The following is a 14,843-nucleotide window of genomic DNA, read 5'->3' as shown; positions in this document are numbered from 1 at the left end:
GGTGGTAGTCAACGGGGTAGTGAACATAAAATCAATAAATAATAAAAACCACTTACCTTGCGCTTGTCGCAACGCCGACTCTGCGATGTGGCGAGCGCAAGGTAGTGGTTTCAATAATTTATTTATTTTATGTTCACTGTCCCATTGTATGTCAACTTACAGCCACACCCCGCCCTACCCCCGCCACGCTTACCATCACAGGCCACGACTGTTGATTACAGTAGCCATGGTAAAGGTTCCTTACAGAAAGGGCAACCCCCGGGCTTACAGTGGCTCTAGGTTACAATGGTAAATGATTTGAAGACTAATTTAGGAGTGGCAGAGGGGTAACCCATGACATATGCTCGACACAGACAGCCATAGTGTACAATCAGCAACAATGCCCTGGAGACAAGCAGCCAAGGTAAAATGCACTACAGAGCCCATCCAACAGCGTCAGAGAAGTAATCCTGTAGTCTCGGAAAAAGCTATTTAAACTACCCAGTGGTGATATATGAGCAACACACAGTCCTGCTGTGTGTACTGGTAGGTAATTGGTGAATGAATAGCAGTGTCTGACTTAGGGGATAGTCTTAGAGTTGTGACAATGCATGAATGTGAGAGAGGGCAGACTGTGGTAAATAATATTGAAGTTCTTAGTGTACCAACTTTATAGAAGTGTTGACCTTAATGGATTCAACAAGAGAGGTAGTTGATTGTAATTGTAAAGCCGCGCATTCTGTGATGGAACTGGACACAATATGGAGAACAATGTAGTAGTGCTGGCAGTGGAAGTGTGTTTAGGAAAATTGAGCCTGGAGAACTTTATAGGAGAGATCACTAATGAGATGAGGGAAGTATCCTAGCTGCATAGAATGATGCTACTCAGTACTGTACTGAGAACTCAGTACAGTACTCTGTAGGGTGAAGGTTTGAGCAAGGCTTGTGAACATCATCCGGAAGTGTGCGAGACATATACTTACTTCATCTGCTTAACAATTGTACTTTTCCCAGACTCACCAGCTCCTGAAAGGAGAAAGATAAGAGCATGAACAAAATGCATCAGGATGACCTGTTCACAACTGTAAAACCAGCCACTTTGCATAGTTTTTACACACATGCATCCATCTTTAACTGGTCTGTGTGTGATGCTCCACAATAAGGATATCGAATCACTAATATCCCGTTGTAACAGAAATGACATTGCGCCTCCCATCTCTCCATGATCACACAGGAAGTGATGCCATTCCTTTGACTTTGATGACAACATTGAATGTGAGGTCAAGTGCTATTGGACCCGAATGTCATAGGACATTTTAGTGAGGTTATATGAATAAAAGTAAATTTCTATAAAATTACTAAAGTATTTGGGGGCATATTATCAAGAAACAGAGTTACAATTATCGCTGCTTTAGCAGAAAACTGCCGCTAAAGCGGCGATAATGGGCCTGATAATATGCCCTTGAGAAATCCCATAGAAGCCCATGTTTTGGTGACAACATGGGCTTCTATTGGAATTCTCCAGGGCATGTTATCAAGCCCATTATCACTGCTTTAGCGGCAGTTTTCTGCTAAAGCAGCGATAATTTTAACTCCATGCTTGATAATATGCCCCTTGGTTTGCATCTCTTATATGATTGACGATCATGAAGTTTCTTTGCATGGGACCTGATTAGGACTGGGCGGAACTTAAATTACCTTGGAGTAATTTTGGTAGTTCCACATTATTCTTTGACACAGAATTACCTCCTCATGTAATTAAGAGTAATTTGAGAGGAACTCCTAACCCAGAGAACATTTAGCAAGTGGAAGCAGCTGCTCATGCTTGCTATTCGTGTTCTGCTGCATTTAGCGCTGTTTCTTAGTGCAAAATGCAGCCTCGTGTCTATTTTGGACACTAGGGTGCATTTTGCATAGAGAAAATATTGATAAAAGTCTGTAGTACATTAGGGGAAAATCCTACGCCAACAGTGCATTTAGCAAGTGTCGCAGCCACATGTGCACGCTATTCATGTTCTGTCGCATTTAGCACTATTTCTAAGTGCAAAATGCATCCTTACGTCCATTTTGGCATTTTTGCACTAAGAAGAAAGATCACTAAAGGCAGAACTACTCTTTAAAAAAAGATATATTATTGAGCAGAGTAAAATAAGCATAATATACACAGTAATCAACAGGAAATTTAACTAACACTTTTGGATCAAAAAACCTCATTGAATATTCATATGTAACCAACATGGATTAAATACCCCCACATGGACGGAGAGCATATTGCAACAGTAGTCTGGCTGTATCCTAAATTATTTATAAATGAACAGATCTTGCTTATTAATATTCTAAAGTACTAGAGTGGCACAGTGACCAGAGATAATCACACTAAAATTGTTCGGGGACCTATACATTTGAATAAAATCAACATAAAAGCAAGGATAGTTAAAATCATAGTCGAACCATAGTTCAACTATAACCTTGATTTTAGGGCACTGCTTGAAACAGTATCTCAACCATTCACAAATGTCCAAGGATTTACCTGCAAAAGTGCTGCAGTGTTAAAGTGCTGTCGTGCCATTTTTAAAGTGCATATCGAGTACGCCAAAAAGTGCAATGTGCTGTAGCACTCCCAAGTGCTGAAGTGCAAAATCTATAAAATTTATATTCCCACCATGATTTCAAAATTCTCAAAGTACTTCCAAACTGCAGTAAACTTTCTTGTAGTGCCTACCCTCCTAGCATATGCTTCTTCAAACATCATGGTTCGTTTCATTTTGTTTAACCATTTTGAGTAAGAAGGTACGTCTTCAAACCTCCAATTATGGAGGATTAGAGAACGCGCAACAAGGGAACAAATCTCCGTGAAGGTCTCTTCTGCTTTTGTCAGATCTGCCCTTACTCTAGAAATTCCATAGAGGGCTATCTCAGCCTCTGGATCGAACCTCTTCTGAATTGCCTAGCTTATAGCTGAGAAAATCCGAGGAATGTGTGTAGCCAAGCCTCTTCACCTTCTGCCTGGCATCGGTAACATCTATTCTCCACTTCCGGATATCTTTTAATAAGAGTTTTAGGAGTATAGTATGCTATCCACCCAGATAGAAAGCCCATCCTTTCAAAATTGGCAACTCTTAATGCCTTACTCCCTAACTGGGCTATTGACTGCCACTCCTGGCTAGAGAAAGAACAACTAGTTTCCCGTGTTACTCTTCCTAAGAATTTCTCGGCCAAGGGGGACTCGTTACATTTTCTCAGCTGAGAGTAGCAGTTGCCAACCCCCCTTAATTTAGCTCGGTAAAAAACCCTCACCTGCTTTGTTTGGGCACCACTTAATGATAGATTATATCTATTTATAAAATGTACAATCTGTAGATACTCAAAAAAGCCAAGCTTATTATGTTTGCCATATCTATTTTGAACCTCTTGCCAGGAAATTACTTTATTGTTCATGAATAAGTGCCCCAGTTCTTCTAAACTAAAATCCTTCCAACTTTTAAGATGACTAGAGTGGATTGAAGACCCAGGTTTTTACATTCCACTAACTTTAAATAGTGCAATATGGAAGAGCCGGCTTGTTTAAAAAAGGATTGCAATCTAGAGGCGAAGCCCTGTACTGTCTTATATCTGGTCTTCTCGGTGTTTTTAGAAAATATCGAAATTTGCAAACCATATTCCTGAACCATTTTGTCAAAGAAAAAATTGTCTAATAATCCATTTGACTGGATTGGATATTCGGGCATTCAACCTTGGAGACACTACAGGACTGGATGGTGTGGCACATGACATGGACTGCTTGCCAGCTATGAACAAGCAAGGTTACAGTTCATGTTGTAATCTTCATCCCCACTTTTATTCATTCATTCTGATGTCCTGATCGTCCGGAGCAAGAAGCCCGTCTTGCTGCCGCCACTGCTGCTGTCTGTAAGGAGGGGGGAGCGGACCCAGGACTACAGGTCCCAGGCTCCCTGTGGCTTGCTGATGCCACCAACGTGTTTCTCGCCCAGAGGCGACTATTTAAATCTTTGCGGGATCCCGGAGCGTGGGACACGCGCGGGCGTGCCCGGGTTGCGCCCGGGCAAAGCCCATCTGCGCCTCTCAAAGACCGGAAGAGGCTGGGCTGGGCCATCCCCCATCGAAGTCTTCTACTGCAGCTATGGGTAAGCGGAAACAACCTTGTGGTCGGAATCAGGGGGGTGTAAAAGCCAAAATGCCAAGGAACTCTGCTTCCATTATATCCTACCTGACTTCCACGGTGGGAGCCCTAAATAAGGAAATAGCTAAAGCGGAGAAGGAACTGAATTTGGGGCCGAACCAAGACTATGGGGACTCTGGGGATGGGCAAATTGTAATTGACAATAGTCATACTATCTCTGTTCCCTTGGAGCCAACTGTGCTGATAACTAATGCGGCAATCGGGAGGGAAGTACCAACACACGATTGCACTTTCACAAGGGATGCGGTTGGTGAGAATAAAGTCAATATGCCACCCATGGTTAAGACAACGAAAAGGGCCCACATAAGTCTTCCAGGGAAAAAGAGGGTGAATAAAAAGGCAATCAAATTTGGTCAAGCACCCGACGATGGCATCCTCACACAGGCTGGTGGTATGGACTCGAATACCCAATTGACACTGCGGAAACTCGTGGAGGAGATATTTAGTTCTCAACTGGTATTTATACTCACGTGTATTGCCAAAGACATTACTGATACATTGAATACTTGTGTTGAGGGTATTTTAAGGAAATGTGAGCGCCTTGAAACTTTTTTAAGGGATATGAAAACTCGATGTGAGGCTATAAATACTATCACAATGCCTCAGGTGCAAACACAGCCTAATTTCCATACTAGAGAGGATTGCCCGGGTAGTCAACCACAACCAAAGGATAGGTTAAAGTCTAGCCTTCTAAATAACACAGATGTAATCTCAGGGAGACAGGTAGGGGGGAGCACCACCCGTCGTGATGAGAGACCTTTAAGCCCTTTGTCCAACTGCATGATTTTGGCTACTAGTGGGATCCAAGGTACTCAAGAGGTAAAAATTATATCAAATAGCTGTAGACTTAATCTCCCCCCAGAAGCCACTCCCTGGTAGCTGTTTTTATAGGGGTGCCCCCCACTTAGAGAGCGCTGCCGTGAAAGTACCTTGGTTCTTTTACGCAAAACCAAATTTTGGTGTGATCAGCACTGTAGTGGCAATTCCAAGGTTTCACCACATATTATAATGGCTAGACGTGTGGGGTGGGTTGGCAACTGTCCCAAACAGGTTGACGGTGATTGTATCGCCATTAACTTTGATAAAAGGGATATAGATGGACGGCTGTTTGGGGACAGCTCTATGGAGGGGATAGGGGGCATTAGGGCTTTGCCCCTGGGTTTCTTTTACTCACCAGCAGGAGGAACTCAGGTACTTGGCAGATCCCCAAGTGGGTTCCGTTCAATGATGTACAACCAAGGTGGTAATCGTCCCTCTTTAAATGTTGAGGTAGTGAACCGCTCCGATAGGCCTAGTTGGAGATCAGAATTAGCCCCACAACCATTATCCCTCCCCACTGTGAGGAATGAAGAAGGAGGTGGCTTAATTTTAAAAAATAGATTTCTCCCGCTGTCCCAACTAGATGTGAATGACTGACTGAAGACGACCCGGTGTCAAAAGAGTTTTTCTAGGGACAGCAGTAACGGTCAGGTAATAGATGCAGATGTAGTCTCCAATTGTAAGATTATTAGTTGGAACATAGCGGGCCTTAGAAGCAAGAAAGATGACCCCAGGTGGCTGGGTTTTCTAAAAAACTATGTTATAATTAGTTTACAGGAGACCTGGGACAAGGCAGATAACTTTTGGTCGGATGGGTATAAATCATACTGTTCCCCAGAACGTCCCGCTCCGGCAGGTAGGGCAAAGAGGGGCCTCCTTATGCTATTTTCGTTAAAATTGAAAGGGCCCCAAAGGAGGTTGGAGGCGGGGTCTCATAATTGCCTTGTAATAGAACTGATAACCCCTAGTCTCCCCAAAATGTTATTTGTTAATTTTTATAACTCTGGAGAGAGCTGTTTTTTAAACCAACATTTATTCAATCAAAAATTTTTTGGGAAGAATATAGGATGAAGCAAACCACTTTTTATTTGATTGTACTTATGGGCAATTTTAACATTCATGTGTGTGTGACCTCTGTGTAATAACTCTTTATTGTTTGATTTAAAAAAAACATTTACAACTGAACGTGCTAAAAATTGAATAATCAAGTTAACTATATATAAAAGTTTTAAAACAATTAATCAGTAAAATAAAATTTAATGAACATAAAAGTCTGATAATATTCTAATACAAAACATCACCCTGAATTTCATGTAGTCTCTGATTTAGATAAATCGTCTTTTAGTTCAGAATCTCTACTCTGACTAGAATGAGAGTTTGGCTTCAAGAAGTCTTGACGCTTTATGAACAAATTTCGCAAGCCCAATATTTAACTTGATGTTAACAGGGTTGAGGCCAGCCATTATTGCTTGACGGCAGGAGCGTACACCCAACATAATATATTGGCCTCTCAGCAACTGCTGTCTGGCTTGAAGTAATGCTGGGCATACACAGACAATATGTTCCATTGATTCAATATGATAACCGCACAGCCTGCAAGCAATGCTACTGCCCGAACGGCGCCATACCGGGAGATTCTTCAAAAATGGCCATTCTCCCATCCTAAGGGCTAAAACCTTACGTTTCCAATAAAGTGCATATGTGCTAGACAGGTAGGGCAACTGGACGCCCACTTCGTAATTGGCGATTACCGCCCAGGCATGTCCTCTCTTTGATAGTGTTGCCCTGTCTGAATGGAAGGACCACAACCTAACAGATTTCTTTATAACAGATTTTAACACTGATGGAGAGGGATTTGAGTCCCATAGATCGTTTACACCTAGCAGCTGTAAACTGTAATCCAAGAATTGTCGGTGCTTTTGACTAGTAGGCTTTTTCTGTATTTCCTGCCAGAGTCGGGCCTCCAAAGAGCCCTCCCGGGCTTGGCGCAGTCTATGGCACAATTTAACAAAAGCACCTGCCTCCACGCCGAGGCGATCTTGAAGTCCCAGTTCTAGTCTCACCTGGGCTGGCGATGCAGATTTTGGCAGCCAGAAGGCTCGTTTGAAGATTTTTGTAGTTAATTTATTTATTAATTTACTGGTTGAGCCCTCGGTGATCTCATGACCATATGTCAATGAATTGATTACTTTGGCTTTCATTACTTTCAGCATGGGTATGAGGCTGGGACCTAATAGCTGGTTTGACAGTTTTGCGGCGGCAACCTCTAATAAAAGCGCTTTTGTTTGTAATGCTTCCTTGTGCTTACCAAAGGAGCTGCTTGCCTCCAAAAAGATGTCCAGATATTTGTAACTGGGAGTTGAATCCAGCTTTGTTTTATTAAAGTACCACCTTTCTGTTGTCCTTTTTTGTTTTCCAAAGGAGATAGTCTTGGTTTTTGAGAGATTAAGTTCTAGATGGTTTTTTGTCGAGTATGACAACAATTCGTCCAATAACCTCTGTAGACCCACTTTTGTATGGCTTAGTAGCACCAGGTCATCGGCATAAAGTAAGTTGTTAATGCGGGTCCCATCAAGTTTCGGAGGATGACAATTTACTCTATCAAGTGCTGGGGAAAGGTCCGATATGAATAGGTTAAACAGAAGTGGGGCCAACACACATCCCTGTTTAACACCAGTTACAGTTTTGATCTTCCTAGAGACATGACGGCCTTCGCCCAGCTTGATTTTAATCCATGTTTCAGTATGAAGCTGAATTATTGCCTGTAGAAGAGACCGTGGTATTCCCCATGATTTTAATTTCTGCCATAACAGGCTTATGGGCACACGGTCGAAAGCTGCTTTGAAGTCTACGAAGCAGCAATGCAGCTGTATGTGTTGGCATGCTGCTTTATCCATCAAAACTGTTAATGTTAGCAGATTGGTAATTGTCCTGGTGTTGACTACGAAGCCCGTCTGATTGAAAGGGAGACACGCGGTTGATTCAGCCCAGGCCTGTAGTTCCTCTAGTAAGATGTTTGCAAAATACTTGGACTCCACGTCAAGAAGTGCAATCATTCGATAATTTTTTGGCTCGTTTCTCTTTCCGCCTTTATAGATTAGGTGAATGACTGCTCCTCGCCAAGATTCTGGGACCGTGTTGTTTAATCTGCAATAATGGAACAGCGGGGTCAAATAATCTGACCATAGATTGATGTCAGATTTAAACATTGCTTGGGGGAGGCCGTTCGGACCTGGAGCTCCATCAGCTCTTGCTTTCCTTATGTAATTTGAGATCTTATTTTTTAATACTGCTGGCGACACCGTAGGCTCTGGTAAGATGTCATTCCGTTCCATAGGGTCCTTTTTTGTCGGGTCTTCTGGTGGGATGTTTTCGGGCCGAGCCCTCCTCTGGCTCTCTGGACATGAGAGAGGGAACTTAAGGCTTCCTGGGCTGGCAGAATCGAGACCAGCTTTGTCGTCATGAGTGTCTCCAAAATGAAGAGATAAAAACTTACTCCAGTCTGCTTCGCTGATGTTTGCACTGCCATGCCCAGTTACATTTTGATTACTCCTATTCACAAGGGACCAGAATTGCTTCGGATTAGGATTTTTACATTCATGGATGAGCTTCAGCCAGAATTGTTCCGAGGCCTTTAATTTTTCTTTTTTGATGGCAGTTCTGAAGGAAACTTGCGCTTGCTTGTAATTATTGAAGTAGATTTTGTTGCTAGGGAGCTTTTTTGAGAGACGGAGTGCTCGGTTTCTCTCAGTTCTTAATTTCCTTGAGGCTTTTGAGATAAAAAATTGAGGGGTTTGGTTTCTCGGGCCCCTCCTTATGGGAAGTTCATTGAGAAGAAGATTTATGAGGGAGGCCCAACCACTGACCACGTGGGTATTTGAGTCTCGAGATTGGTGTAGCAAAACTCTACTTTTTTCCATCAGAGATGGAGCCATGGTATCTGACCACTTTAACCGCTTAAGATCCTCGGAATGGCTACCTGAATGAGTATGAGCCAATTCCTGATGATGTAAGTCGCCAGTGGATAATGTTATTATTTGAGCCCGATGATCACTATCTCCCTGTTGGGCAATTTGATAGCTCTTAATCCAAGGCAGTATTTCTCTGCTCCCTAAGGTAAAGTCCAAAAACGAATGGGATATGCCGTTTGACCAAGTCCAAGCAGGCGGGGTATCAAAAGAGAAACGCCCATTCAATATGGTAAATCCCAAGTTGTTGAACTGTGTTCCCATGTATTCCCCCAATATTGATGATTTATTCCCAACGGGGATTACCTGAGGTAGAAAATGTGAGGGGGTTCTTGGCGGATCCGGGCATGTATCATCTGCGTGGTTGCAAAATAAATTAGTGTTGAAATCACCCGAGATGATGCTTGGTGTACTTCCATACTTGCTGACTAGATCGCAGATGCAATTGATCAGATTATCCATTTTAGATTTTTTCATGTGTGTGACCTGAATTATCAGGTTGATGATTATTCAGGGCCAGTCTATACCTCGACTCCCCATTTTGAGCATACATTACAGGGGGAAGGCCTGGAGGACCTTTTGGCTGGGGTAGATCTTTTTGAACCTAGTTTTAGTGATCCCACGGACCGGATCCCCACTTTCAAAGCGCAGGAGTGGGATACTGTTATAGGATATATATTTATCTCCCCTCCATGCTATCTCATGTACTGTTTTATAATGCCAGGTGGTCACCTTATAGTGATCACAACCCAGTTATACTTGTGCTAGATAAAGAATGTGGGGGCATATTATCAAGACAGGTGATAAAATTATCACCGCTTTAGCGTCAGAAAACTGCCGCTAAAACAGCGATAATGGGCTTGATAATATGCTCTATGGAATTCCAATTGAAGCTCAGGTTAGATGTCCTTCACATCTAACATGGGCTTCAATTGGAATTCCACAGAGCATATTATCAAGCCCATTATCGCCGTTTTAGCGGCAGTTTTCTGCCGCTAAAACGGCGAGAATTTTATCGCCTGTCTTGATAATATGCCCCGTGGTCTTTTGGGGAATCTAGAAAAGTTAGGGGGAGCTAATAGCGTGATAACAAGTGATCAGGGGTGGAGGCTTAAATGGGCCAAGGTAACCCCGGACCTCTTTTTCTTGGACCTTTGTGAGAAGGCTAAAGATAATATCGCAATCTGTCTTGATAATACCACCCAAGGGAAAAAGGTTCTTAGAGCCTTTGAGCATTTGTGGTCAGGTAGCATCTGATAATGATAACTAAACCCAGATCAACTATGGGAGAAGGGTGGTTTGATAGTAACTGCTCACGGGCCCACCGTAACCTGGCTCAAGCTTTGAAAAACATTCAACGAGATAAGGCCCAAATAGCTATGCTGAGGAAACAGTATAAGATTGTGGCTTCTATGTGGAAAAATGAGATTAAAGAGGAGGCTTGGAATGCCCTTTTAACAGTTGAGGTTCTTAAGGACAACTCTAGATTTTGGGCCTTTGTTAATAAACCCGTATTCTCTGGCACAGAGAATGGCTCTCTAGAATGTAATATTACAGAAGCCCAGTGGCTTTCCCATTTTAAAGCAATATATGGGTCTAATGTTACTGCGGATTTACCTGTGAGTTTAGAGGTTAATAGGATCTCTCTTCCTGTGGTTTTTAATGAAGATGATGTAGAAAGGGCAATAATACAGATGTCTAGTAACAAATCTCCCGGCTCAGAAGCCGTTCCGGCTGATCTCTATAAACTTAATCCAAAATTTTGGGCCAAAATACTGACTAATGTATTTAATGTGTCAAGTTCCCAGGGATTTCCCACATCAGAGGCTTTATCCACGATCATTCCAGTTTTTAAAAAGGGCCAGAGAGGGGATCCACGGTGTTATAGACCGATATCTCTAATCGATTCCGTTGTGAAAATCCTAGGGAGAGTGATCCTATCTAAGGTCACGGACTGGGTGAACAAAAATGAGATCTTATCTAACCTACAATACAGCTTCAGACAAGGTAGGAGCATCATGGATCAGTGCCTTAATTTACATTTATTAATAGGTAAATATACCATAGCTAAAGCAGGTATTTTACAGCTGGCCTTTATGGATCTCTCCTCGGCCTTTGATCTGGTTAACAGATCAAAGCTGTGGTCTATCCTACTTGATATGGGCATTGATCCATGTTTAGTCCATTTTCTGGTGGATTTACACAGGGATTTTTCAGCAACAGTTAGGGTCACCCAGGAAGGAAAATGCACAAGGCACTTTAAATCTGGCAGGGATGTATTCTGGTGCCACTACTTTTTACACTTTATATCAATAATCTTGATAAATATTTAGATTTGGCTAGTTTGGACATTCCGCGGGTAGGGGAAAGGGGTATCCCTGTTCTCCTATACTCGGATGACGCTGTGTTATTAGCCTGTACAGCCATAGGCCTTCAGAGACTACTGGATGCCTTTGGGGCCTATATGAAGTCCTTGGACTTAGTAGTGAACATATCGAAATCCCATGTTATGTCTATGGGCCAAAGATACAGAAAGGTAAAATCCTTTTACTGCAACGAACCGGAGGTGTCTAGGGTGTCATTTTTTACCTATGTGGGGGGGTCTTATTCGACAAGAGAGGTTCCTGGGTCCCCCAACAAAAAATCAAAAGAAGTGCAATGATAAGATCAATGGCTGCTGTTCAAGGGTTTGCACTGCGTCTGGGGGCTAGGCCCATCGAAGCCATGCTTAATATTTATTGATCTAAATGCTTGGCTATTGCTCTGTATGGCTCTGTCATCAGGGGTTACAAGCACTTGGAAGGGTTCCAGATAGCTGAAAATAAATTTTTGCGTACCCTTTTGTCCGTCCCTCAATCAACTCCAACCTTTGTTATCCATCAAGAATTGGGGCTTGGATTTGTGTCAGACATGATGAGGTTGGCCCCAGTGGTTTGCTGGCTTAAGACCTGGCTTAACCAAGATCTAACACTGAATCATCAGATTATTCGTGACTGTGTTACCCTGGAGAAAGCGAGTAGTATCCTGTGGTTACATTATGTTAAGCATATGTTGTTAAAATTGGGGCGTCTAGACCTTTTTAATTATCCGGATAGGCTAAAAAAAGAGGATGTTAAATCCCAATTTTTTAATTTATTAAAAATCGGATCGGGAGGAGTGGGAGTTATTGTAACCCTCAGTTAGGGCTCACTTTTTGTTAAAAACTTCCCCTCGGATTGAGCCTTACCTGAGAATTGTTACCAAGCCCTTTCATCGCTGGCTTTTAACTAGGTTTCGTTTTAATTTAATTAATTTTTCCTTAGGTAATCTGCAAGGTTGGTGCAGACCAGAGGAACTAGGTCCATGTCCCTGTGACAATTTTTCGTCACAGGACACGATGCACTTTATAATGTTTTGTGACTATTACAGTGAGATTCGTAGGAGGTTTTTAGTCTCTCTGCTAAGGGGAAAGGGGTTTTTACAGGTTAGACCTGCTTTATTTGATCTTTAACTGCTTAATGATCCATGGGAGATTTTTAACGTTGCCAGCCTCTTAGTTGCAGCGGTTCGCCTTAGAAAAAGAAGGGACCCTATGTTAAAATCTGTATGAGCTCTGATTGTATAGAAAACTTCAGTTTTAACCCTTTATGAAATTATCTTTAACTGTGTTTGAAAGTTTTCATTGATCTTGCTGCATTAATTTTTTTTTTTAAGTCGCTCGTATGTTTTATTGGGTTATATGATTTTATCATATTGTGTATTGTGTAATGATTTTAATTAATCGAATAAAGTGGTTTGACTGACTGACTGACATTTGATTCCAGTAAACGAGCTGTAAGATCTAAAACCACTGCCTCATAATGAGTTTGAATTTTCGGCAATGCTAAACCACCCTGATTGATTTCTAGCTGTAATATTGCTAGCTTGACCCTGGAAGCCTTCCTACTCCAGACAAATTCCCTACACATTGATTCTAGCTCTTTAAAATAATTGGTATTGATTTTCAAAGGTACGTTTATAAAAAGGAATACTAATAGGGGAAGAATAGACATTTTTATTAGAGCTACATGGCCTATTAAAGTTAGGGGCAGAAATAACCACTTATCGAGCAATACTTTGATTTTATTCTGCATTGCTAGATAGTTTAAACTGAATAGCTGTCCGTAGTGGCTAGAGACATATATTCCCAGATATCGTATTGGTTCTGCTTTCAAAGCCTGGGATTTGAGATTTGAGGGGGAAAAATTACAGTCAACATTCGATGTTAAAATCTCAGTTTTGTTTTGATTTATTTTGTACCCCCCCAATCAATTCAAATTGACTGAATTCTATTAGTGCCCGGTCCAGGTTCAGGACTTAAATATAAAACAATATAATCTGCGAACAGTTTTAATTTTGCTATCCCTGGTATTGGAGCTTTAATTTCTGGATTTTCGCTGATTCTTATGGCCAGAGGCTCGATGAAGAAGGTAAACAGTAAGGGGGACATCGGACACCCTTGTCTGGTCCCACGATTAATATTTACAGTCCCAATTGATTGGCAATTATCACCACCTGAGCCTGGGCACCCTGACAAATGTTCCTCAACATATTGATGACCTGGACAAGGACACCAAATTTGACCAAACCAAAGAAAAGTGGGTCCCAGTTAACTAGGTTGAACGCCTTTTCAGCGTCCACCATCATGATGAGCGTTGGGGTTTTATTGTTTTAAAAAAAGTCGAGAGCCTGAATTAAGAACCCAATATTTGAAGACATAGACCTCCCCGCAACAGACCCGGACTGATCACTATGAATCTGTTCCTGGGCTATGGGGATGAAGCGTTGGGCCCAGACTGACTTTCATCAGAATCTTATAGTCAGCATTTAAAAGACTAATCAGTCTATAGGAATTGACATCTTTGTAGTTTTTGCCCTTCTTCACAAAGCTCACAATTATAGACTCTTTAAAACTTGAGGGGACACAGCCCCGACTTAATATTATTAAACAGCTTCGCCAAGAAGGAAGTCAATTCCTTAGAAAATGTTTTATAAAATTCTACCTGCAGCCCATCGGTTCCACAAGCCTTTGCCCCTGCAGTAGATTTCAGAACTTTTAAAACTTCTGTTTCTGATATGTCAAATTGGATTTGTTCCACGAGCAACTCTGATAAACTCGAAGATTTACCCCCACAAAGTATTCCTGAATTAGGTCCAATCTTGCCTCATATCTAGTGGCGTATAACTGCTGATAATGTTCCATAAAGACTTCGGCTATGCTGTCCCTATCCGTTATCATGTCCCTGATCTTAGGATCAATGATCTCGGAAATCAAGGCTGCTTCCTGTTTGGTTTTAGTTATCCCGGCTAGCAATTTACCGACCATTTGTCTGTCCTCGTACACACGTTGTTGGTACGTCCTAGAACTATTTATTTCTTCAATTAAAAAGAATTCCCTAAGTGCCTATTTCGCCCTCTCAAGCTGACCCCCTGTTTCCCCCTCCCCCTGTGACAGGGTATTTCTCTGGCGCAAGGCACTATCCTCAGCCAGCTGAAGTTTGGGTATTTTTTCACGCCGTTGTTTAGACTGGGCGGCTGAAAAAGCAATAATTTGCCCACGCAAGGCTGCCTTGAACCTCCCCAAACTGAAAATACTTCTGCCGTTCCTTCCTTAATCCTAAAGTATTACAGTATCCATTCTTTTACATCAGCTACCTATTGGGGTACTGAAGGAGGAGACGATCCATCTGCCACCTAGATCTTGTCCTCCTTCCATCCTCAATTTCCAGCTCTAGTTTTACAAGGGAGTGGTCAGAGAATGAATTTGCCCCTATTTCTGTATCTATATGTTGCAAAGATCACGATATTAGAAAAAAATCAATACGAGAAGCCGTTTGAAATTGGCAGGAATGGCATGT

The 14,843-nt window shown here is 42.0% G+C and overlaps 1 protein-coding gene across 1 annotated transcript in view; it reads right to left on the bottom strand.

Annotated features, from left to right (window-relative positions):
• Positions 1–14,843, bottom strand: part of GNAT1 (G protein subunit alpha transducin 1) — a 182,626-nt gene that overhangs the window by 88,625 nt on the left and 79,158 nt on the right. Inside the window, exon 2 of the mRNA XM_085625083.1 lies at positions 963–1,005. Within this exon, the coding sequence (XP_085481209.1) occupies positions 963–1,005 (43 nt within the window). The remainder of the gene's footprint in view (positions 1–962; positions 1,006–14,843) is intronic.

The sequence above is a fragment of the Triturus cristatus genome, chromosome 9 (assembly GCF_964204655.1).
Source record: "Triturus cristatus chromosome 9, aTriCri1.1, whole genome shotgun sequence".
NCBI classification, from domain to species: Eukaryota; Metazoa; Chordata; class Amphibia; order Caudata; family Salamandridae; genus Triturus; species Triturus cristatus.
The sequence above is the reverse complement of the archived record's forward strand: the minus strand, read 5'-3'. Positions and strand labels throughout refer to the sequence as shown.